The sequence below is a fragment of the Vitis riparia genome, chromosome 10 (genome assembly GCF_004353265.1).
Source record: "Vitis riparia cultivar Riparia Gloire de Montpellier isolate 1030 chromosome 10, EGFV_Vit.rip_1.0, whole genome shotgun sequence".
Taxonomy (NCBI): Eukaryota; Viridiplantae; Streptophyta; class Magnoliopsida; order Vitales; family Vitaceae; genus Vitis; species Vitis riparia.
The window spans coordinates 7,087,630-7,113,157 of NC_048440.1; the positions used below are offsets into that span (position 1 = coordinate 7,087,630).

Genomic DNA, 25,528 nt, shown 5'->3' on the forward strand with positions numbered 1-25,528 from the left:
CCTTTTGTCGAAGCAGCAAGGGAGATAAGGAACAAAAATTCCAGAGCAATGGGAACATAGAATCTTACATTGAAGATGATGATGTCATAGTAAGGAAAACATGTGAAAGAGAGTGAGAAAAATAGTGAAAATGAGAAAGAGGAAAAGAATATGGAGACAGAAGAGGATCAAAGCCAGGGTGAGATGCTTGGTAGGGGACATAGACAACACAAAGAACCGAGACATCTCCAAGATTATATATGTTATTCAACTAGAAGCTTAAGTACACTTTGTTCCAAGGCAAGCTCAATCCAAAAGGTACCCTCGGCTGAGCCTTATCCTATTGCGAATTATGTGACTTATACAAAATTTTTTGTTGGCCATCGAGCTTTTCTTGCAGCAATAAATATTGAAAAGGAACCAAGAACTTACAAAGAAGCGGTTACAGACAACAGATGGAGAGAAGCCATGGCAAAGGAAATTGAGGCGTTGGAAGCTAATCAGACATGGAAAGTAGTTGACCTACCGCCAGAAAAGAAAGCAATAGGATGCAAGTGGATATACAAAATAAAATACAACGCAGATGGATCAATCGAGCGGTACAAAGCGAGGTTAGTGGCGCAGGGATTTACACAGATTGAAGGAATAGACTATCAAGAGACGTTTGCTCCAGTGGCAAAAATGACAAGTGTAAGGGGCTTTCTAGTTGTAGCAGTGGCGAAAAGCTGGGAATTACACCAAATGGACGTAAACAACGCATTTCTACACGAAGACTTTGAAAAAGAAGTGTATATGAAGTTGCCAGAAGGGTTCAAGGCCACTGGAAAGAACAAAGTTTGTGAGTTACAAAAATCGTTGTATGAATTGAAACAGGCATTGAGAGACAATGGTTTGCGAAACTCACGACAACTTTGAAAGAATATGGTTTTCAACAATCATTGGTTGATTATTCACTCTTTACTTATCGACGTGGAAACATAGTGATGAACCTATTGGTATATGTGGATGATTTGATATTAGCTGGAAATAACAACAAAGTATGCGAAGCTTTCAAAAACTTTCTTGATAGAAAATTTGGAATTAAGAATCTGGGACAACTGAAATACATTCTTGGAATCGAGGTGGCAAGAGGCAAGGATGGATTATTTTTATCACAATGAAAATATGCTTTAAACATTATAGAGGAATGTGGGCTATTAGGAGCGAGACTAGTGGAATTTCCAATGGAGGAAAACCACAAACTAGCACTTGATAATGGGAGATTGCTAAATGACACAGGAATGTACAGGCAACTTGTGGGATGATTGATGTACTTGACTATAACAAGTCCAAACCTGACATATGTTGTTCATGTTTTGTCACAGTTCATGCAAAGCCCACGGGAAGAACACCTAGATGCAGCTTATAAAGTTGTTCGATATTTGAAGAAAGGACCAAGTCAAGGAATAGTTTTGAAAGCAGAAAATGATCTTCAGCTTTATTGTTATTCAGATTCGGACTAGGCAAGTTGTCCATTAACAAGACGATCAATCAACGGATGTTGCGTTAAACTTGGGACATCACCAATTTCGTGGAGATGCAAAAAGCAAGGAACTATATCAAGATCTTCAGTAGAAGCAGAGTACCGTTCAATGGCAATAGCAGCAAGCGAGTTAACATGGCTAAAATCACTTCTTGCATCATTAGGAGTGCTTCATGATAAGCCAATGAAATTATATTGTGATAATAAAGTTGCTTTACATATTGCAGCAAATCCCGTATTCCATGAGAGGACTAAACACATCGAAATAGACTGTCATTTTGTTCGAGAGAAGGTGTAATCAGGTGAGATAGTGACAACATATCTTCCTTCAAAGCTGCAAGTAGCAAACATGTTCACCAAAGCACTTGGAAGACAACAATTCCTTTTCTTATCAAGCAAGTTGGGCATTCGAGATCTTCATGCACCAACTTGAGGGGGAGTAACAGAAAAGATAATGCTTAGCCACTAAATGATAATGTCCATTTGTTGTAAACGTTTATCAGTTATGTTTATCCTTTTTTGTTAAACTAGGAGTAGGAATGTTTATCCTTTTTAGTTAAACTGGGAGTAGGAGTCTTTATGTAAATATCCACCTCTCTTCCTATATAAGTTGTACGTGTTTCACATTCTGATATAAAAAATTTCAGCCTTTATTCCACAACTTCTGTCATAAGTAACAATAACAAAATCTCAGAGAACATACCTGGCAATCTGCACTCCAATTGCTCGACTTTAAGCTATCTTCAAAACCCTCAAAAGACCGGTGAACACAAGTTCTTTTTCTTCTCACGAAGGCAATGAAAAATTCTTTATTTCTCCCACTTCTTCATTTCCTTCTCTTGAAATCCCCCTTTTTCTATATCTCTTCGCTTCCAGAAAAACCCATCTGCTTACGTTTTTTTTTTTTTATATAGCAATTGGTAGTCGTTCCCTCTTAGGAGTCTTCCTTTCTCCGAATTTCATGTCTTATCCACCAGAAAAATCCATTTTAAATTCCAAAAAACCAATCCATGCATATCACATAAGGAGTCCCATCTTTTCCAAAAAACTCCTTCATCCCTATTTTAACTCTCTGGAAGAGTTCCTTTCCCTTTCAAAGTCTTACCAATTTCAAAATTCTTTTTCCTCTGGTTGGTAGATTTTCCTAGAAAAACATCAAATTGTTAAATTAAATAAATGAATAAAATAAATAAATAAATTAGAGAATGATAAAATAATAATAATAAATAAAAGAATAAATAACAAGATAATAAACAAATAAATCAAAAATACTAAATAACTAAATACCTAGAAGTGATTAATAACTATGAAAATAAATTAAAATAAATAAATAAGTAAAAAAAATATAATAAATGATTAAATAAAAGTGATTGATAATAATAATAAAAATAAAAATAAATAAGTAAATGAGAAAAATGAGTCATGCAGCTGTACAAGTCACGCTAAGAATGTCTAATAGGCCAAGTGTGCCTAAGTGGGCCTAAGTGAGCTTAAACGGGCCTAAGGTGTCTAAATGGGCCTAGGATGGTGCCTAATGGGTCGGGTATTGATTACTACCCCAAAAGTGTTATTTTACACCTTTAAGTCATTATGTTTTAAGCACTTTTGTGTAGTAGTTCTCCATCTTTATTCCAATTGGCATGTTAAGGACCTAGCAATGACTTCTAATCATATTTGTGGCTAGTTTTAGTGTTTTGACAGCTTTTTGGATCATTAAGACAAGCCAAGTAAAGGAGAGAAGCAAAGAGGAAAAGCAAGCAAAGTGAAGAAAATAGAGGACAGCAGCTGCAGTCTTCTTTTGCACTTTTGGAGCACTTCTAGAAGTCCATTTTTTACATGCTATATACCATTTCAAAGCTCAGGAAGTCAAGAATCCAACGCTTCAAACCGTGTACGATTTGGAGCTGAAATGAGAAAGATATGGCCTTCGGAAGACAACTGCTCCAGGCTTGTACGAAATTCGCACAACACCTTGAAATTCGCACAACACCTCCAGGTTGTGCGAAATTCGCACAACACCTTCCAAATTTGCACAGCCCATGCGTGGTGCGAATTTTCCTCTATTTTTGCCGACTCCACTTTAGATCTTTTCTTATGTATTTTTTATGTAAATTCCTTTCTTATCCTTGTAACTAGCCAATCACAAGCTTGGCTTTTGTAAAGACTATAAGAGGGGTGGAAATCATCTCTCGCCATATATGTTATGTTTTACACTTAGTGAAAAACATAGCTCTCTCGTTTTCCTTTTCTCTCTACTATTTTCTTTTTCTTGGAAGCCAAACAACCTCTGAGGATGTTTTCCTAGAGGATGAGAGGCTAAACTTATAGTTTCTTGGAGTGAAGGAAGCTAGGTGAAAAGTCCAGATGCAAAGATGGAAAACTCCCGTGCATTAAATACAGGTAGTTGGAGTTCATAAATGGCTTCTAAATCCAAAGTTTTGCTTTAACTCTCTTAGAATCACTTTGAATGGTCAATACATGGTAAGCTTCAGGTCTCTGTGGATGTTTATTGCTAGATCCATATCAGTCCATTAGTTATCATGTACGAGTCATTGGAAAGTGGTTCAAGGTGAAGACTCATAGTGTCTAAAGCCATTAATGGACCTTGACTACCATTTCTATTGACTTTTTATGAATTAAATCTTCATTGTTAAACCTATACCGGTTCGGGAAATAACTATAGGTTAAATCCCCAATGCGAGGAGAAAAATCCGGAATTTTCCACTTTGCATTTTGAACTTGATCCTAGCAATCCTTAGCTCCGGGAGACTTTCTTTCTTCCATTTTTAATTAGTTTATGTTAATTTAGTTTCAAACACTTTCAAAACAAATTTTATTTTCTTTTAAACTTTAAGTTTTTGATAAAGGAAATCGTTAAATTCAATTTCTAATCTTGAGTATATCACTGGTAGAATGAAAACTCATCCCAGAGTTCAACCCTAGAGCCACTATACTATAGTAGCTTTGCTACGCTAGTATGAGGTCATAGGTTTTATAAATGTTTTTTATTAAATGACCCGACTGGATTTACACGGAATCAGGTATACCTATACGGGCTAAGGTGAGAGTAAGTGGGCCTAACTAAGTCTAACCTAAAGTGCACCTAAGTGAAGCCTAATCTAAACTTGAAGGGCAACCAAGTTCATAATGTGGAGCCAGAGAAAACCCTCAACCAAAGTCTCCAAAGTGGCTCAAAAAATATAAGCTACATGAGTATTAATAGATCATCAAAGAACTACTGTGGAGCACTGGAAGTGAACTTAAATATATGTGCTAAAGGGACAAAATGAAGGGTCTACAATATCATTCTTAATCTCTCATTAAAGGATTTAAATCATTGAATCTAGGGTTTCTTGAAGACTTAGATCCCTTCAATTGAGCTCAAGTGTATTCATTGGAGCAATTGGAGATTGTTATGTCACGAACGTGGATCAAGTTGTAGATATTGGAGAGTAAGTCTTAGGGTAAGCAGCTAGGTAAATATACGTAATTTGATCCCAAATAGTAGATTTAGATTACAGGTCTTAGACCATGTGATTTTTTATCACTATAGTTAATGTGGAGGTTTTCTATGTAAAAATTTCAATGTCCATTGCATTTATTATTATCTTGATTACTTTGATTATTATAACTATCATTGATATCTCCCAAGCTTAATTGGGTTAAAAACTCAACTCCTTATTTAAGAAAATTTTAAAATACACTCACTCACCCCCTTCTAGGTGTTACCCTAGATGATGATTCTTGCAACCTCATCTACGAATAATTTTCAACTAAGTTGCAATTTACAAATGCCTATATATTTCATTGATTAGATTTTTTATTTTTTTTTTTAAAAAAAAGGTTTCTCTAGTATAAACATTTATTTAAGATAAAAATAAATCAAAACCACTAAAGTCAAAATGCAACTAATGAGAAAAACATCCATATTTTCCACAAAATAAGGGATCGCATGCACCCACCAAAGATGAGTGCACCGTCTTGCATAGTGCTACTAAATGAGCGAATGATGATACGTCCTCAATTCATGGATTAGAGAATGAGAACTCCTCGTACTCTCACATGAAAGACTTAAAAAGAAGTGTGCTTCATTTTCCAAGAGCGCGACATGTCTATTTATTTGATTCTGCTGAAGTTCTTCCCATCCACTTTGAAAGAGAAGGCAAAACATGGATTAACTCATTGTGGCTCCAAAGTAGTTAAACGTAGCCAGAACTTAAAGCAGAGGCTTAAGAAGTACTTCCTTACGCATCACATTAGTGAGTTGAAGGGAAACAAACTTCGTAGCTTTTTAAAACGGGAAATTTGCTTGTTTGGAGAGACATTCAAAAGAAAATCATCATGAATGTCTGCCCTCATCATTGATGCTTGTTGGTTACTCTTATAGGGATGGAGATTTCATGAGGAAGAGACTTAATGAAGCCTTAGATTCTCTTGACCATGTGGCAAAATCTCTAAGATCATGGGATCAACCGAATGCAATCGACAAAAACAAAGGAAGACATGTATAATGACAATGAGGTTATGGACATGCTACACGTGCAAGAGGATATATAGGAATCGAAAACCAAGTGAGTCCAAGAGTTGAAGGTGGTAAATGAAGCTCCAAGCCATGTAGTTTGATGTGTAATTTACCAATTATTTTTATTGAGAAAATCATAATACTAAAACACACATTTCATCTTGGAAAGAAGAAATACGAGGCGTCTTATTCTCCTCGTTAGTTTCAAGTTTACACGGTGAGTTTAAGCATCTACAGATTTCCTTCTTTCAAATGAAATCATAGCACAAAATTTGGAGAGAATATCTTTGTATTTTTTCTAACATAAAATCAGCATAAACATAAATATGAGTAAAAATGGTGTTCAGTTTGTTCTCCCAGATTTATATCATACAACTAACTTGCCAAAAATTAAAACCTCCCAGTCGTCTGAAGCCTGAAAATGCTTCATACTCATTCTGAAAGCTCTTTCTATATACATACGATACCAATGCAGGAACTAGGAGTTTCCAGGAGAAAATTCATGACTTAGGAGAGAACAACACAAGACAAATGGTGCTCCCAATGACAATGATACAATATATTACAGCATGCACAAAAATGCATTACCTCCCTTCTCCAATGACTCCAAGGGGCATCGGTTCAGTGTGATATATAGGGGAAGGCAGTTGGTCAGTCATACTTGTTGAAGCAGTAGATGTTTGAGTATTTTCGCTCAAAAAGCTGCTTGTAATATCATTGAATCCCAATCTGTTAAATAACTGGGTTTTGATGTAACTGCACTTATTTCAACGCCTCCACCAAGCATTGCCACGACCTGTGACATGGCTGGCCGCAACATTGGTGATCCCTGGGTGCACAAGAGAGCCACTCTCATGACTCGACTGACTTCATTTTCATCAAATTCTGTTAATGTTGGATCAACCAAATCCATACTTTGGTTGTTTTCATGTAAAGTCCATGCCTAAAAACAGTAGATAACCACAGAGAGAATAAGTTAATTTGGCAAGGGTATTTTGGAAAAGAAGAGAAGAAAAACGAAACACCATTTTTATATACCCATTCAAGAAGATACATCTTTCTCGCATCCAAGCTGTTGTCAGTGTTTGGTCTCCCGCTGAGGATCTCTAGAGCCACTACGCCAAATCCAAAAACATCAGCCTTCTCTGTCAGATGCCCGCGCATTGCATACTCTGGTGCCAGATAGCCACTGGAATTTTACATAAAATTCGCTTAGTGGAGGTCAATTAGATTAAGATATGTTATTATAGGTACAAATTCAACAATAAGGCCTAAAAATTCAAAGAAATTCCCAAAATAGGAACTGAATTCAAATTTTATACTATCAGATATCAAGAGGAATTCATTTCTTTAATACTTCCTCTTATATGATATTAGATTTGATATTAATCAAAGTAAAATATGGAGAAATTAATTGGTCCACCATCCTCAAACTTATATGTAAAAACGTCAAACACTCTATTTTTATTTTAATTTCATTAATGATGTTAGACTATGACAGTATAAAAAATTAACATTAGAATAGATTCGAGGAAACAGTCAAAGGAGTTTGCTTACATGGTGCCTGCAACCCGGGTACTGATGTGGGTTTTCTTGTCATCATACAGCTTTGCCAATCCAAAATCTGATATCTTGGGGCAGAGTTCTGCATCAAGCAAAATATTGCTGGCCTTGACATCCCGGTGTACAATTCTTGCCCTTGATTCCTCATGAAGATAAGCTAACCCTCTCGCTGTTCCCAAACATATATTAAAGCGGGTTGGCCAATCAAGATGTAAATCACTTTTCCCTGCAAATAATGCTACCCATTTAGTCAAAAACTTGAAATGAGTCACAAACCTGACTGACAGAACTTCAGAGTTCAAAACCATTTCTAGAAGAGAATAATTTGCATTATGCTTACCTTTCTTTTCTCAACACGCATTTTTCTTTTGGTTGCAAAGAAGAGCATGTTTTACAAATGCAAAAATATTTGAATCTTATTATTAATTTGTTTGCTGTTCTTTTGGTTTCCTCTCATCAAAAAATTCAACTCAATACCAACTATGATATTAGGCTCAGCTCAGTCGAGGTTACTATACTCTTCAGGCTCAAATAAAGAAATTTATAAAATCCAGAGTTAACTTTTCTTTCTGTCTAATATTTGTTGCAACTACCAGATGTAGCAAAAAAGACTCAGTTATAAATGGAGACATTAAAATACGGTGGAGAAATTTTTTCAAAGGTTCGTAGCAGTGTAAAATGGAAGTAGTTATCTTCATACCAAAGAGAGCACGATCGAGGCTCTTGTTTTCAAGATACTCATAAACTAGGAGCCGTTTATTTTCTTTGATGCAGAATCCATGCAACTTCACGAGGTTGCGATGCTGCACTGCAGATATGGTAGCAATCTCTGCTATAAATTGACTCTTCCCTTGTTGAGATGCTACCATAAGATCCTTCACAGCTACTACCCTCCCATCAAGAAGAGTGCCCTGTAAAATATCAGGAATCAGTATATGAAACTTTTGCATGCTATTTTTGGCAAATCCTAAAATCAGAATCGTTCAACTTTCTCAGTACCATGCAAAGGGAATGTATTCATGAATTACATTATCAAAATGTAAAATTCAATTTACCTTGAAAACAGCTCCAAATCCACCCTCCCCTAGCTTATTTGTAGGATTGAAGTTTTCTGTTGCAGTTCGCAACTCCGCATAACTAAAGGTGTTCGATATGGGGCCTATTTCAAGAAGCTCTGCAAATTCATATAAGATAATTGATAACCATATGAATTCTAGCATAGGATACCATGGAAACTTCATTGCCAATCTTTTCTAATATCATAGGATAATAATTATCAAAGGATTTAGATATAGAGTGAAATAGATTAATATTATCATGTTCATCCTATTTATTAGAAAGTGTCATCCCAAAAACAATGAAGGAAGCCATTTTCTCACATTTTCAAGGAGTATAATTCTAGAGTGCAGAAGGCCTTAATATTCCCTTTTAAGCAAATATTTGTTTCAAACATCAGGAAGATAGAAATATCATCAAGCAATTATATTATACCTATCTCTTCATTGGAATTAGACCCTCTCCTTTTGATGTAAAAAACTGCACATACGAGTATAAAGCATAGAATACCAGCAGTGACTGCAATACCAGCAATTAACCCAGTGTTGCTTGTCTCTGATGGAGGAGGTGGCCTTCTTTCCGAAGCTAAGCAAAATAAATTAGTAAACATTGGTCAGTTGGTGATATTTCTCATATTCAATGAAAATTACAGTCTATCGTTCAAGTGCGATACCTGAAACAAGACTGAGGGCCGAAATGGATGGTCCATAATAACCTTCAAATGGGATGCAGCAAGTACCCTTACCAGCCCAGAGCAGATGAATTTCAAGATAGTTCTTCGACACAGTAGCATTGAATTTTTTCACAATTGCTCTCTGGACCCCACCTGCCTCTTTTGATATGTCAAAGTCCTTCTCTTTAAGTGCTCCCTGTAGGACAAATGAAGACAGGCTAAGATGGATCTTCTTCTGTTGTAAAAATAATCAAATGAAACTAAAACAGTGGAAATCTCATACAAGGTAGGTACAGTGATTATCAAATGAGGATGGTAAGTTTCATGATGTACAACTATTACCTGAATATATATATCAAAAACACGCCTTCCTGTACTCTCCCAAGTTCGTGTGCTCGGATCCTTAAGTAACATTTCTGCGAATTGCAAACTTACAACATAAGGTCCATTCTCGAGACCCAGGCCATAGTATCTAAGTGAACCGGGTGATATCCTTGAAGTTTTGAAAAGCTCTGGGGTGTCAGTGCCATTAACTAGTGATGAGGTATTTGCAATTCTGTCAACATACAGACCCACATTGCTAACAGCCCATTTCTCTGATCTGCTTACATAATATGATGTTGATGCAGTGCCAAGAATTGAATTATCAGACTCATATACCATGCCATCAGGCGTTGTAACCTCTTGTCCACCACACTTGATTGAGACATTGGTATCTGTCATATAAAGCATTAGTCAATGTGGGAACATCTTTTAATTAACTGAAGTGGTGATATATTGGCAAGGAAAGGAAGAATTACTAACATTTGGTGAGGGAAAAAGGACAATTTAGTATTTATGATCAATCAATGGAACTAAAATTAGTCTCACTGGTTCATAAATAAACAAGACACTTATTCACTGAAGAAGATGAAAGCAGCAACATTATTGCATCTTAAACGCTATCAAGACTCCACTCTTCCCAATTACCACCCTCTTCGAAAACTGTCCTATTTTCTCTCTTAATTATTGCTTTTTCATTGGTGGTGCATTGTTACCATAAGGATAACACCCTCTATCGGAGAAATTTCAATTCAAAAAGTACTCAGTGTTTGCTTTTTCAGTGCATAACAAAGGTGAAAGAAAGTCTTGATACTAGGTCTATTGCATTGACATCAACTCTTTCCTTCCGATCTGCTTGCACATTTTCACACCAACATTGAACAGTCACAAGAAAATTGTTTGAAAATTAAAACCTAGCTCATGATCTCATAAAGATTTGTGTAAAGTGAAGAACAGTAAGAATTGATGCAAATAAATAAATAAATAAAAATCTGAATAACAGTATTCTAATTTGACAGGGATGCTAAATGAGAGCCACTTGATATACATCAAACTATTACATTTGACTTAGTCCTAAAACTATAAACAGAATATTAATAGGGCTAATAAGTTCGTCAATTAGCTGAACTCCCTATCCTGTAATGTATATGTTATTTGGGGGTGGGGAGGGAGAGCCTAGAGATTTATCTTCATGTCTTTTGAAAATTAAATGGGGGAACTATTTGAAAATTATAGCATTGGTTTAGAGTTGACAACATTTTAAGAAATTCAATTAGGCAAAAAAATAGTTTTACCATAATTTTTTACACCACTGTTCAGAAAGCAAATATGAGAAGCTATTCAGCAATCCTATCATCACTGTAAATATGAACTTGATCACAATTATAGAAAAATCCATTTGGGTAGAAAGCTTTTGTGGTAAATTTGATAGCACCAATGAGTTCGAATACCAAGTAGACATTATTTAAGAAAAGCAATTTAGGAAGGTAAAAGCTCCACCTCTTTTCTTTTTCCTATTGTGCTGCTACAATAATTTCTTGTAAGTACATGCAGCAGTGGCAGGTGCCAAGGTGGTAGAGTTGGAAAACTAATAAAAGCATAATCAATTAAAATTCTAACATCAAAATTTCATACTAAAGTTATTAGATAATGGTTAGCATGCTAAGATTCCTAATGATGTTTTGTATTTCTATTCAAATTAATGCCACAATTGTTGAACCATATCAGTAACACTGGAAGTTGGCTTTTGTGGTATGGGTTAATTTCACTTACTTCCCTTGAAGTTTTGGCTAAATACAGCTAGCCCCCATTGGTTTAAAATTTTGTCAAATGCCTTCCTTATTTTAAATTAAAGGGTAATTGAGTGAAAATAACAAAAAAAAAAAAAAGGTTAGAGAAGGTATTTGATGAAATTTCAAAACAATGGAGATTGAGTATGTTTAGCCAAAACCTCAGAGGAGGTGAGTGAAATTAACCTTTTATAGTATCTCTTTTTGTTTATAAGGACTTGAATTAAATAAACAAATAAAGGATAAAAAAGAAATTTGTAATAGAATAAAGTGGCTTACAGCGTGGAGTGTTGCATGGAAAGTTCCTCTGAAGACAGTTCAGTCCTTCAAAAATACTGCAAGCACAAATTAATGAATACTGTACATCTCATGGGGAATGCATTCCACAGCAAGTAAAACCACTTTGCTTCTTTTGTATGCTAGCTCCTGTGAATGGCTTGCTTTTAAATAGATTAGAACCACTACTACTTACCTGTTGTTTGTGTTGTCAAATACAAAGTTATTGGCCACTAAATTCCTGCATAAAATTTATGGAAAGAAAAATGAGAGAAGTCAATACATGAAACTGGCAGGAGCATTAGTGTTTGATATAAAAAAATGGCAGGATTAAAGAAAAAGAAACATAAGGGAAGTGTCAATGCCTAAACTGTTTTTGGATATAAGTTTACACACCGATGAATCCAAAATGAAGAGAAATGATAAAATAAAATTTACTTGCTAGGTAGGTCAAAACTTTTCAAAAAATCAAATGAAAAATGGTCAAAAGAATCCATCGTCATCAAGGACAAGATTTGAAATTCAAATCTTAAATTTAAGTTTTCCAATAAAATTGGGAATTGCATAATTATTATTATTTTTTTAATTCAATAAGGGATTTAATAGCGAAAGGGATTTAAGAAAATTTCTCAGTCTAAGAGGAGATCGAAGCCACTATCAATGGTGAAGTCCTATCATAAAAATACTCAATCTTTATGCTTTGAACTGCAATCTTCATCTTTCCTAATCATGCTCTAAGAATGTTTTTAATTCCTGAACCAATGGCAAAAATAATTATAAGACACTCAAAAATTTCTGCCTCAGGGCCAGCTCCTTAGCTCCTATTAGGAGATTGTGAGGTCCAATCAGAAAATAACGATTATTACAACATCAAGAACCTACACAACAAATATAAGAACAAGAAGAAGATGCAAAAGGTATCAACAGATACTTCTCAAACATTAAACCACCAAAAAAATCAATTAATGCAAAGTATCTGAAATGGAAATTGGAGATTTTCTTCATCCAAAATTTTTGGTCCAGTACATGTTGAAAAAAAAAATGAAAAGAAACAGGGCTCTATTTAAGCTGCTCGGAGCAATGTGTATGAACTAGAAAATTAAGATGAAATAAAGCATGAATCATGACTCAAGGGGCATACAATTGTAAAGTTGGATCAATCCATGTAGGAAAACCTCCTGATATCTCATTGTATGACAAATCTCTGCATGCAAAAACATATTAACAGTTAGCAGGTACACAATACACAATAAAACCATGATATTAAAGAAATCTGACAAGATTGTATAACTTCTGCAAAATGGATGATTACAACATGCTGTGGACAAGTTAGAAAGTTTGGCCCAATGAAATCTGCATCAGTTCATAATTTTTAACAAAGCCAGAAAGGTTAGAAGTTCTATCTAAGGCATTCTTGAGAATAAATTTCAACATCCAATGGTAACAGCATCAGTTTCTTTCTCCAAATCTTTTGGAAAAAAAAATAGTAATTCCAGATTTAACCCATTAAAGAACAAAAGAAGGTTAGATGGGATGGTGAGGAGGACGGGAGATTTGGATGGGGTGATTGGAGGGCATGGGCATGCATACATACACACAGACACATAAAAACACAAATGCAAAGAAATTTTTTGTTAACTGTGAAAGTACTGGCCATAAAATCCCAATAGATCAATCCAAATAGGACAAGAGTTTACATGGTTTGAAGCTTATCACTTTTTTTGTCAGGAAGAGAACCATAGAAGCTATTGTTTCCAAGAAACCTGAACATTGAAATAATAGTAGAAGAGAAACCAGAAAATGATGTTGGTTAGTAGCATAGGAAAGATCTTCAAGAAAAAGAGGAAAGGGCTTATTTGATCCTTACAAGGCAGTGAGATTGTTCATGTTGAACAAAGCATTTGGAATTCCTCCTGTTAAGTTGTTGAAACTCAAATCCCTGCAAAAATAAATAAAAGAACAAAGAAATAGATAAAATAAAAGAAAATTAGGTTAATTTATGTTGGCATTTCAGTGTTAAATGTCCAAAAAGAACTTACAGTGTTTCTAAACTGCGGTATTTTCAATGTCAGATGGAATACCACCAGAGATCAATGCATTCCTTAGAACTCTAAGCAAGAATATCAGGATGGACTTAAGTCAATTAATGAACATATTTGAAGAAGCTCAACACATCTGTAAGGAACAGAGGACTGCTTACAAGTCTGTTAAATTCTTCATATCCTTGATGAAATCAAGAGATGAGCTCACATTGGCAAGATCACTTATTCTCCTACATAATTATTCATAAACATTAGTCAAACAAGCTATACATGCATGCACATATACATGTACTGACATATATATGTATACATATATGTGTATACATACATACATACATACATACATACATATATATATATATATATATATAGAGAGAGAGAGAGAGAGAGAGAGAGAGAGAGAGATCCAAATTAAGAATTTTGAAATGACTATATGAAGAAAACTCACAGAGATTCCATTGAGATCAATTGAGAGAAAGTGGATGGTATTGGACCTTCAAAAGAGTTCCCTTGAATTCTCCTACAAGTGCATTTGAGAAAGTTACCATTTAAAAATCATATCTCTACTAGGCATAATTGTTTGAGAATATGATAAACTCTATAGAGGACAATGATAAAATATGACTTATCATCTAAAACAAGCCTGCTTTTTAAGGTAAATCCAATTTTGTTTTCTTTTAACTTACAGTCGTTTGAGCTTTGTCCAGTTCCCTATGAAATCTGGTATCTTTCCTGTGAGTGGAGTGTCTGATAAAAACCTGAAAGAAAGGGGAGAATTGTACTAAGCAAGGGAAACACAAAATTCATCAGTAAAGAAGAATAATGCTTAAATAAATATAAAGTGTCATTACTGATTTCTTACATTTCTCGCATGTTTTTAAGTTTAACAAACGTTAAGGGGATCTCACCACCCACTCCACTGCTGTCTATGAAACTGTTGAATTGACAAACTTACTTTCTTTAACTTGAAAGCACAGTAAAGTTAAATAATCTACTGCTATAACACAAGCACACAAATGCAAACACAAAAATTATTAAAAAGATAAAAAGAAAGAAAGAAAGAAAGAAAACTTGCATCAGCTCAAGTTTGGGTAGATTTCCAAGTTCTGGAGGGAGAGTTCCAGAGAAGTTATTTGAACCAATAGCCCTGCATGGAATAAATCAAAAGGCATTTACCCCAAAATCATCAGGATCAAAATAGGATTTGCAAGTTATATGTTAACTAGGTGTACCATTCATTTTATTAAAAAATATATATTATTTTAACTGTTTCTAACAAGTCTCCTTTTAAACTTAATAATGCATCTATATTTTAGTCTCATCTCTAAAGGAGAGAGGGAGAGGGAGGGGGGAGAGAGAGAGAGAGATCTTCAAGATTATCATAAACAGAACATGATTTTTAGTTTTCTTATGGATGTTGGTCAGAAGGGTTCATCTGTTTAACAGAAAGGTTAATCTGTTTAATTATATTTGCTCTACATCTGTTAGGGTTCATCACTACTACTTATCATGAGCACATATTCAATAATCATTGACAATGTGACAAGAATGAGTTGAGCACCATTTCTAATAAGCAAACTACCCACTACAAAGAATATAATTTCCACATGGAATGGAAGGATTATCAGTGATTCAAGCCAAATATATGAAGGGCACTCAAACTATTTATGCAAAATTTAGAAGATATTTCATTAATGTATCAAAAAGTAAATTCTCCATGAACAGAGTATTTATACAGTAAACCTAAACAAACGGAAAAAACCCAGTGCCCCTTTGGAATTATTATGATGACATCCATTTTGCTTCAAAATGAACTTGGAAATGATGATCATATTAGTTTGTATACATTCCAACACACGCTGATGTATATGCCAAATTTCTACTTGCTTGGCTAAAGCAACTGATTCCAACCAAAAGCGATTGCCTCTCTGTCTAACCACCTAACAGGCAAGCAAAGAAGGAGAAAAATAGGAATGAGAGCTCCATTTCTCATTTCTTCTCCAGCTAAGGGTTTAATCAGTAGTAATCTAAATATAGTTACTAGATAAATCTCAAAAATGGCACTACCACCAACTTGATCCTGTCACTGCTACATAATAATTCCCTTCTCTCATTTCACACCACCACCTTCAGGGCAACAGCACTGGTACCATTACCACCTCAACGTCAAATTTCAAACTCACACCAGTACTGCAATGTTTTCCACATGCAAGTATGCAATGCATGCACTTCATCATATAGTAAATTAAAAGCAATTAGTAAATCTTATACAAGTTAGAAAACTTTATCAGAAGGGAAACAATTTTTTCAGCTTGCCTTTTATTTTTCTTTGTGGCAGTTGAGGGTGACAAATAATGAGAGAAGAAAATAATGAAGAAAAAAATACAAGAAGAGATAGAGGTTTTATCTAAGGCCTAAGTTGGTGCTTAAGGAAAAAAAATCTTTGAAACTTGTTTGTCATATCTCCACCATCAATCTTCTTGACTGGCCATACCAAATGAGTTAAAGGTTTACTTTTTCTCCTTGAGTTCTCCACTTGTTTCACACCCCAAACAAATAGATGTGTTGCACACACTCACTTGAATAGTTTAATACAAATAAGTTCCATTTGGGTTGATCCTACTTGATCAATGCTAATCAGAACTCCAAGGCATTAGCCTAACTTCTAGTGTTATAAGTTCATTTTCTTAGAGATAAATGTTCTAGTAGTTTTCTTTCATTTGCACAAAGACAGAGCAAATGAGTTTTCATTGCAAGAAGGACTTACAACATTAGTAGCTCTTTAAGATTTCCAAGCTCCTTAGGAATGGTCCCGGATAATGCATTGTGGCCAACGTCACTATTCAGATAAATACAACATAAGGCATTCAGAGCACAAAGAAAGAAATATTAGAAGACATTATAATTAAATATCATATAAAAAGGAAAACGATTGAAATGTTCATAGAAACTATGTTCATAAAATACGTAGATCCATGTGTTAATATGTTTAACATGTACATAACAAAAACAATACAAAAAGATTCTTGTCATCTGGACTGGCAATATTTGCAAAATAGCATTTGAATTTCACTGGAAATGATGGTTTTTTCAAGAAAGAACTTACGATTTAACAGAAGGTCCTCCCTAAAAAGGGCAAAGTTATGATTTTGTTTTTAGAGGTCCTCACATTTAACCATTGGATTCTCTATCAAGATTTTATAAATTGCACCAAGTGATGACGTCTCCATGTTAAAAACTTATGAACAACCACAGGAAGAAAAGGTTGCATAAATAAGATGATGTTTCATATGAAATAAATTGCAGGCTTCTACAGTAAGAACTGGGCTCTTTGGTATGTCTAAACTAATAATATGAAACAATTATGAAAACAAGTAGAAGTAATAGCCACTGTGGAATAAGAAAAAGAGATTGAAACTAACAGGTCATAAAAGATTAGAAGAAATGACACACAAGCTTTGTAAGAAAAAATGGTGAAAATAATTGGTGTCTAACAGAACTCCATTAGATGTTTCAGTATCAATAGAAAATACCAAAGTTTTCAATTATTATCATTAAGCAATCCACTTCTTTTGCTCCCAACTGAACTAAGGATGACAATTTTTTTTCTGGTTAAAGAACTGGGGAGACTTGGGGGGCCAAGTTTCCCTTTTTTCTAATGAACAATCTATTCTATAATATGAAAAGAAAATTAAAAGAGCGTTGGATGCTGCCAAATATCAACAATTGAGTAAGAATACTTACATGAACTGCATTCGAGATAAATTTGCAATAAATGAAGGCAAAGGCCCAGTGAAGTAATTTTTATCAAGCCTCCTGCAAAAAGTTTAGGAAAACAAATTAACTAAAAAATTCCATTTTTACATCCAAAATGACCCAACTTAAATGGGAAATTTGTTCATTTTTTTTACACACTAACTTTAATGGAGACAGAGAAAGACTGAGAAGATTCTTACAATCACTAAGAAAAGTTAGTGCTGTGAGCTCCTTTGGAATTAATCCCGTTTTGTTCAAATTTAGTACTTTCCTGGAAGAAAAAGTAATAAACAACAAAATTAGTTAGAGTGCACATTTGCAGTTTGAACTTTTTCCAACTAAAGGTTTGTGCATTCTTTTAAGGACCTTACAATTGTGTTAGAATGCTATACTACGTACTAACAACTATAAAAACTTGCTTTAATGATTTTAGCATCTAATGTGAACTAAAGAAATCCTCTCAAATATTGTCTGATGCATAATTCTGAAATTAATTAAAAAATAATAATAATGTTGGAATAAAAAATAGTAGATTCATTAAATTAAGTTGTATATAGCTAGTTGAATATACTTTTGTTTTAAAGGAATATTCATCAACTACTTGTTTGCACTTTTTCTTAAAACAAGAAGAAATGACATTGCCAAATTTTAGAGAAAAAAATGTGAAAATACAACCATCTTTTGAAAAAACAAAAAAAAAAAAAATTCAAAATTTTAATTTTAAAAATAAAGTGTATTTCACCATTGAAATTTTCTAATATTCAAGTCGTAGTTGAAGAAACTTCAAAAAAAAAAGTAAATTCATTACTAGGTTAATAAAATAGAAGACAATCTCAAAACTATAATTTGATTTTTCAATCCTTCAAGATCTAGTGCCATGTTGGTTAATGAATTTTAGAAATATTCTAAATTTCATGGAAATGCTTTTATCACAAATTGTTTCATTCGACTACTAGAAAAGACTCAAATTTTATACAAGCCAATTCTTATCAATGTTTTAATGTCAAAGATTGCAAAAGAGAAAACATGTAAAGAAATATTGTTGCAATAAATAAAAAAAACAAGAAGAATCTTACATTTGGAAAATTCTAAAATATTTATTCAACTTTAAACTATTCGTTCTTTGATTAATTATGTGAATAAAGTTGGAAAAAGAGTGAAGAAAAATCTAATGAGTTCAAACTTATTAGTATTCTCCTTTAATTTTTCCTCTCCTAGTCTTTTTTTACCCCTATATTTCCTTCCTCTTACAAGTTCTAAGATCTATACTAGAAGAAGAATAAAAAAGATAAACAAATATAATTAGAGTCTCTCTCATAAAATTCATAAGTATTCTAAAAGAGAAATGATGAATATAACACCTTTTCACCACAATTTTTTTATACCTTTAGTAACAAGAGATCAAGAAACATTTATTTTTAATCATTCTTACTTCCTTTTTCTACCTTCCATGAACGTATATCTAATTTATCAAATAGTAAGAAAAAAAAATGAAAACATTATACTTTTCTATCTCCACTATTGCTTTTTTTTTTTTTTCCACCTTGGGTAGCCGGTGATTGGGGATGAAAAAAGTGAGAAAAAAATAAAAGAAATATAAATAATTTTCTTTCTCCAATCACTCAATTCCACATCAACAAAGTAATACAAAGATCATGGAACATATATGAAGAGTATCATTTCCAAAAAATAACATAAACTATGAAATATGGCAATTTTGAGCTTTTGAATCAGTACCAACAAACCAACTTCCAGTCATATATATTTGGTAAAATTTCAATTTCATGTCCTTAAAAGGAAAAATAAATAAAAAAATAAAATAAATAAAATAAAGTTAAAAGAGTAACAACAACATAAATTAGGGACCCATAAACCAAGAGAAAGAGGAGAGTGGATACATACAGATGTGTGATATGGCAGGTGGTATTGTCATTGAAAGTGCAATTACATTTGATAGCTTGTTTATAATAAATATCATCGTATTGACTCGGCGTAATAGGAGGTCCACTGCATGGATCCCCACTCATGTTCCAAAATTCTGTTGAGGTCATGTTCCATTTGTTGAACAGAAAATTCAATGTTTCCACTGTCACACCAATCACAACTCCCATGAATAAATATCCCCACTCAGTTTGTTAAGCTTCAAATTATATACACTCATATTAAAAATTCTTTTAAAAGCTAGACTTGTATATTAGTTTTTATATTTACACCTTTTAAAATTTAAATAAAAAGTAAACCACATTTTTTTTTTAAGAATTACCCAATAAGGTAGGCTGGATGAAATAATTACTAGAAAGGCTCACTCATCTCTAAGAGTTTTAGAGGAAAATTTTACCCTTGAATATATTTTCTATATTATTTATAAATAAATTTGAGATTGTCAATGATGTGGGGCTCATACATGATGATAAGTACAGGTAATTAATAGTACATTTCCTAGGCCCGAAAAAATTGGTGTTCACTTTTGAACAATCAAGTGACTATTTAAAAATTTGCTATTTTTTTTTAAAAAAAATTGAGATTTTTTAAAGAACATTGTAAAAAAATAATTTTTAATATCTCATAAATAAAAACCATATCTTAAGGTTATTATATCGCTTTATATATGAAACATACAATTAAAAACTTAATTACCATAATAGAATGAATAATTATTTTTTACGAGCACTCATCAATTGAATAATATATAAATATTCAATTGAGTAACACACAACTATTAAATGGAACAACTCACAATTATTCATTGGATAATATAGCACGTGAAAAAATTAAATAAAAATAAATGAAATTATGTTATAATATATTGTAATGATAGTTATTTGTATTGTAAGTATAATGATTTATTCGTACCTATATTTTATTATAAAAGTAATAATTCAAAAATGTTTATTCATACCCTATTAATATTAACACATCGTATCAATATATTAACAACATTCATCCAGTGCATTGAAATTATTATATATATATATATAACTACTAGTCTCGTGAATTCAAATTAGTATTTTATTTGGTTTCAAAAATTATTTATGATATGATATGTTGTGAAATATGGTATGACATACAAAATTATCATTTTTATAAAAAATTCAAAATTTTCCTAATTAGTTTTATTGTAATGTAAGTGTATTTATATTGTAATTATAACATATTTTTGTTACACCTATATTTTATAATAAAAGTAATAATCTTGAAGATCACTTTTTATACCTCATTCATATTCAACATATCAAATGTATTAACATCATTCACTCGATGCATTGAAAAAAAAAAATTATATATGAAAATTAAGAAAAAAAAACACTATGCAAAGGAAAAAAAATCATATAAATTTTTAAAAATTATTTTATTATAAAAAATAAAAAAATAATTAAACATTCTCTATATTTTCTTATTCTTTTTAGATAATCTCAATGAAAAATTAAACATTTTATCTTCTTGAATTTAATACAAAAACATAATTTATCAATTTAAATTAATATATATATATATATTTGAACAAAGCATCATTTTTATTATATAATTATAAAATTATTTTTTTTCTTAATAAAATTAAAATTAGAATAAAAATAAAAAATGTAAAAAAAACAATAAATGATATTTTGAAAATATTTTTTAGAAGTATTTTTGTTTTAATAGTAAATTTAAATAACAAATTATATTATCATTATATATAATAATTGTAAGGGTTAAACCCAAAATTTTGATTTAAATTTAAATGTCAATAATTATAATAAATGTAGGGCCCATGTACCATAAATGTCTTGACAAATCAAAAAGTGCTTTAAATGATTTGAATTTTAAAAGTTTTAGTTGAAGGGCAGTTTTGGTATTTAAGCCTATTAAAGTCCTCCCAAGAATTATTAGAAAGACCACCTTTCCATAATTATTCGAGCCCAACCCACCTATTGGGTAAATCTCCCTTTTTTTCTCTGGATTGGAATTTGTTAAGACATTAGACATGTTATAACTACAGAGGTAAGTCCTAACAGTTTAAGCTTTTAGGTAAGTTAGTAACTCAACATAGTATTAAGGCCCTTGTTAAGTGGATGCCTGGAGTTCATTTTCTTAAAATTCAATTCTAAGTTTGGATCTCAACGAATTGTTTGATACAAAAATTACTTACTTTTTTTCTTATATTTTAATAATATATGAGTAAAATCTCATTTAATTACAACATATATACTTGTGTATATTCAATCCCAAGTTCAGATTGAATTTCTATTTCAAAAACATATTGGAACCGTAATAAATGATAGTTGAAAAGAGTTCTCATCAAGTGAAGGAATCCTCTTTTAACCTCAAGTGATATATTTTAAGCATGTCACATCATAGATGTATTACCTCAATTGAAATCCTCTCCAAATATTGTTTGGAGGAAATATGATTATATATATATATATATATATATAGGTAAGTGAAATTGTATAAAAACTCCAAAAGGGGTACACCAATGTACACTGGTGTATACAATTATCGTCAAATAGTACCAAAAAGGATAGAGAAAACAAAAACTATCTCCCTCTATCCGACCTCAACCAATCAATAAAATCAACTAAGGACATAAAAGTATGTTCTATAAACAAGTTTGTTCACAATAATGACATAGAAGAAATATGATAATTAAATGCTATTACATACTTTTATAATGCAATGATAAGTATTACAGTATTATTACCTAGAAATGTATTATCTTTTCATAAAATAAAGTAATAAAATAATATGCCATTAGTTTACCATATATCACATAAATAAACTAATAATATTTCTATATATTATCATTTTGAGGCAATATTACTTTTTTTTTTCATTGAAATAATTACTTCACTGGTTATGAACACAATTACTTCATCTTAACAATGCAATTAATTAATTGAGATTCTAAATTGGATTCTCTAGTATATCACTATAGGTTAATTATTTCCATTATTTGATGTTCTAGCATTCTTCCACGACTAATACATAATACCAATGATATTCCACAAGGCTTGTTCTCACATGCTATCTAAAAATTATGGGACTTGAATTTCACATACCCACATAACAAATTTCAATTAAGACGAATTCAAAAGATGCAGGGATTGCAGAAGAAATGAAAGAGTGAAGTTTGAATGAAACATCACCTCAATCCCAAAAGCAAGTAGTAGTGATCCATGTTTCTATACACAGTGTGTACAAAGAAAGCAGAAAACAGAGATAGTAGAGGAAGGGATACCTTCAGATGGGTCGAGAGTAGCATTTTGAGCCGGGGATTTCTGAAACAAGAGGAGCAGGAAGAAGGAGAAGGCACACAACTTCATTCTATAATTCATCTTCTTCTGTGATGTGTGGTTCTAATTTCTAAATGATACGCATTGTCGATAGTATAAATAAAAAGTGGGTGTTCCCACTTCCCTCTTCCACCTAAAGATTGTGGATAGAAAGATCTGAATTTGACACTCTTGACCTCTTCGCCTACTTGGAGAGGATTAGGACTAGGTGATGTGGTAATGGTGACAGGAGCACAGCAAAGCCATTGATATAGTCTACACGACTTGATAGAGAAGAGGCCACCCGGAAAATTAAACTGAGGAAAGGGAGATGGAGATAGAGACTGGTTGTGGAATGTGGTGGCTTGGCTCTTGGCTTTTTGGCTGTGGCTTTTTAGTTTTTATATCACTAACTACTTAAAAAAAGAAGAAGAAATAATTGGTTAAAAGCATTAAATACTCTTCAAATTTATAAATTTATCCATTCCCAAGTTTTTATTTGAAAAATAACCTATTTTTGACATAAATACCATTAATTATTTTAAGTATTTATAATGTGTTTTAAAAGAAGGGTTATTTGATTAAAAGATTTATATACAAATTTAACCCTACATGTAAATAAAGTGAAACCCAATTTTTAAAATTGAACCCTTTTTCCTTTTTTGTCTCATTTTAACAAAAATGTTTTTGTTCTTTCCTTGTAAAACAACTTTTTGTTTAAAAACCTACATGTAAATATTTGAAATGGTAAAGTGTATTTATGTAAAAAATGAGTTACTTTAAAAAAAAAAAAAAAAGAAATGTTAAATTCACAATTTGGGAATTATTTCATCATTTTTAAACAAATATTTTTTAAAAAGAGAATGTTATTTTTACAAGAAAACAATTAAGACATTTTTATTAAAATGAGACTAAAAAAGATTAAGGATTAGATTTTTAAAACTGATTTCCAATTACCCTTTTAATCAAATAACACTTAAAAAAATACTAGTGGAAGTCTTTTTATTGTTGGGTGGCAAAGGGTTTTTCCCTTTCTCCTTTGTCTTTTTTCTATATTTTAAATAAATTATAACTACTTTAATAATGAAGCCCCATCTAGTTTTTAACTTGTCAAAAATTAATATTCAAAATCAAATTATAAAAAGGAGTTTTTAATATTACTCTATTTTTTTTAGCTTTTTACTAAAAAAAAAATTGTTTTCGAACTTTAAATTATTTTTTTACTTTTTATAACTTATTATAAATTGTCTGAATAAAAAAAGACAAGATGTTTAATTTTTTTTAAATAAAAAAATAACATATTAATTTTTTTTTTACTTTTTAATAAAATAAATATTATAAGAACAAATAATTTAATATTTAATATTATTAACATATTTATTTTAAGTTCTATATTAAATTTTATATTTTTTTTCTTTCTTTTTACTTTTTTGGGCTGGAATTGTGTATATTGAATATCGGACCTATCCACTGTGAGAAGTCCAGTTGCTTTTCTCTCAGTCCAGTGAGGGTTTGCTTCCCAAGTGTTCGTGAACGGCTTGGTTGCTTCTTTCTCAATTCAAGCTCCAAGTTTCGTATAGTAAACAATCTCTCGCTCACTCACTCGGGCAACGGCTTTCACAAATAGAAAGAAAGAAAGATCTTTTCCGGGTCACCCCCTTCCCTTGGAAGAGAAAATCCAGTAAATGAAAGGACTAAAATTGTGGGATGGCAAGTGCATTGACTATAAATCAAATGACCCATTACCATATTGACTTTTATTTTAGAAATGGACACAGTGGAGGCAGATAATTCTACCACGTGAACCTTTAGAACTCCCCACTAGGAAAATAAACAAAAAGAAGATATCTTAGATATTATCATAAAGTTTCAATAAAGTTGTCACAAAAGATTCCTTAGCAAGTTGCATTTGATTAGATTACTATATAGTTTTATAACTAAATTTAATACATTTCTAATAGTCAATTACATTGAATATCGAAGATCATAACTTGGTTTAAATGGGATATAACGTAGCCATATTTCAATTAATAAAAAAAAATGATCATGATCGGAAGATGTCATGAGTATGTTATTTCATTTTAAATAAATTAATTAATATTTTATTAATTTTACGAAGGGTGAGTTAGGATCTAAAACTAAGTCAAAAGACATAATCAATAACAATAAGTGAATATTCATTTACTACCTCATATAATTTTATATTTTAGAATTTATATTAAAATTATTTTTTGAAACACAAATTTAATATATTATAATAATATTGGAATTATTGGTCTTTTAAAAAATATTTTTATTAATATTTTTTAAAATGTCATAAATTAAAAATAATTTTTAACTATCATATATTTTGAATTATTTCTACCACTACCATTTTTTTATAAATATTTTATTAAAAAATCTATGTATATATAAAAAATTTCAAAAGGGTGAGCCTCTCAGGTAGGGAGGGTCAACCGAGAGGTCAATCGTATGCTTTGTCATTTGGTATAAGTTTAAAAACTTCCAAAATATAAGAATTAATTGATTAAAATGGATGAAATGATTTTTAAATTTGTGAATTAACTTTTCCCAAGTTTTTACTTAAAAAGTAACTCATTTTTTTTTTACATAAATGTATTTTATTATTTCAAATATTTATATGTAGGTTTTAAAGAAAATGATTTTTATAAGAAAATAATAAAACATTTTTGTTTAAATAACGTAAAATAATAATAATAATAATAAAAGTTAAATTTCAAATTTTGAGTTTTTAATAACCCTTTTAAACAAATAA

General features: G+C 31.7%; 1 protein-coding gene and 1 pseudogene across 1 annotated transcript; both read right to left on the minus strand.

The window, feature by feature from the left end:
- Positions 1-6,235: 6,235 nt before the first annotated feature.
- LOC117922929 lies at positions 6,236-17,555 on the minus strand (annotated as a pseudogene).
- LOC117923041 (probable LRR receptor-like serine/threonine-protein kinase At1g56140) lies at positions 17,552-22,844 on the minus strand. Its single transcript, XM_034841301.1, has 4 exons — positions 22,719-22,844; positions 19,403-19,586; positions 17,660-17,771; positions 17,552-17,560 (listed from the first exon to the last, which is right to left on the minus strand). The coding sequence occupies exons 1-4, from the start codon at positions 22,813-22,815 to the stop codon at positions 17,552-17,554; spliced, it is 402 nt and encodes a 133-aa protein (XP_034697192.1). The 5' UTR covers positions 22,816-22,844.
- Between the last annotated feature and the right edge of the window lie 2,684 nt (positions 22,845-25,528).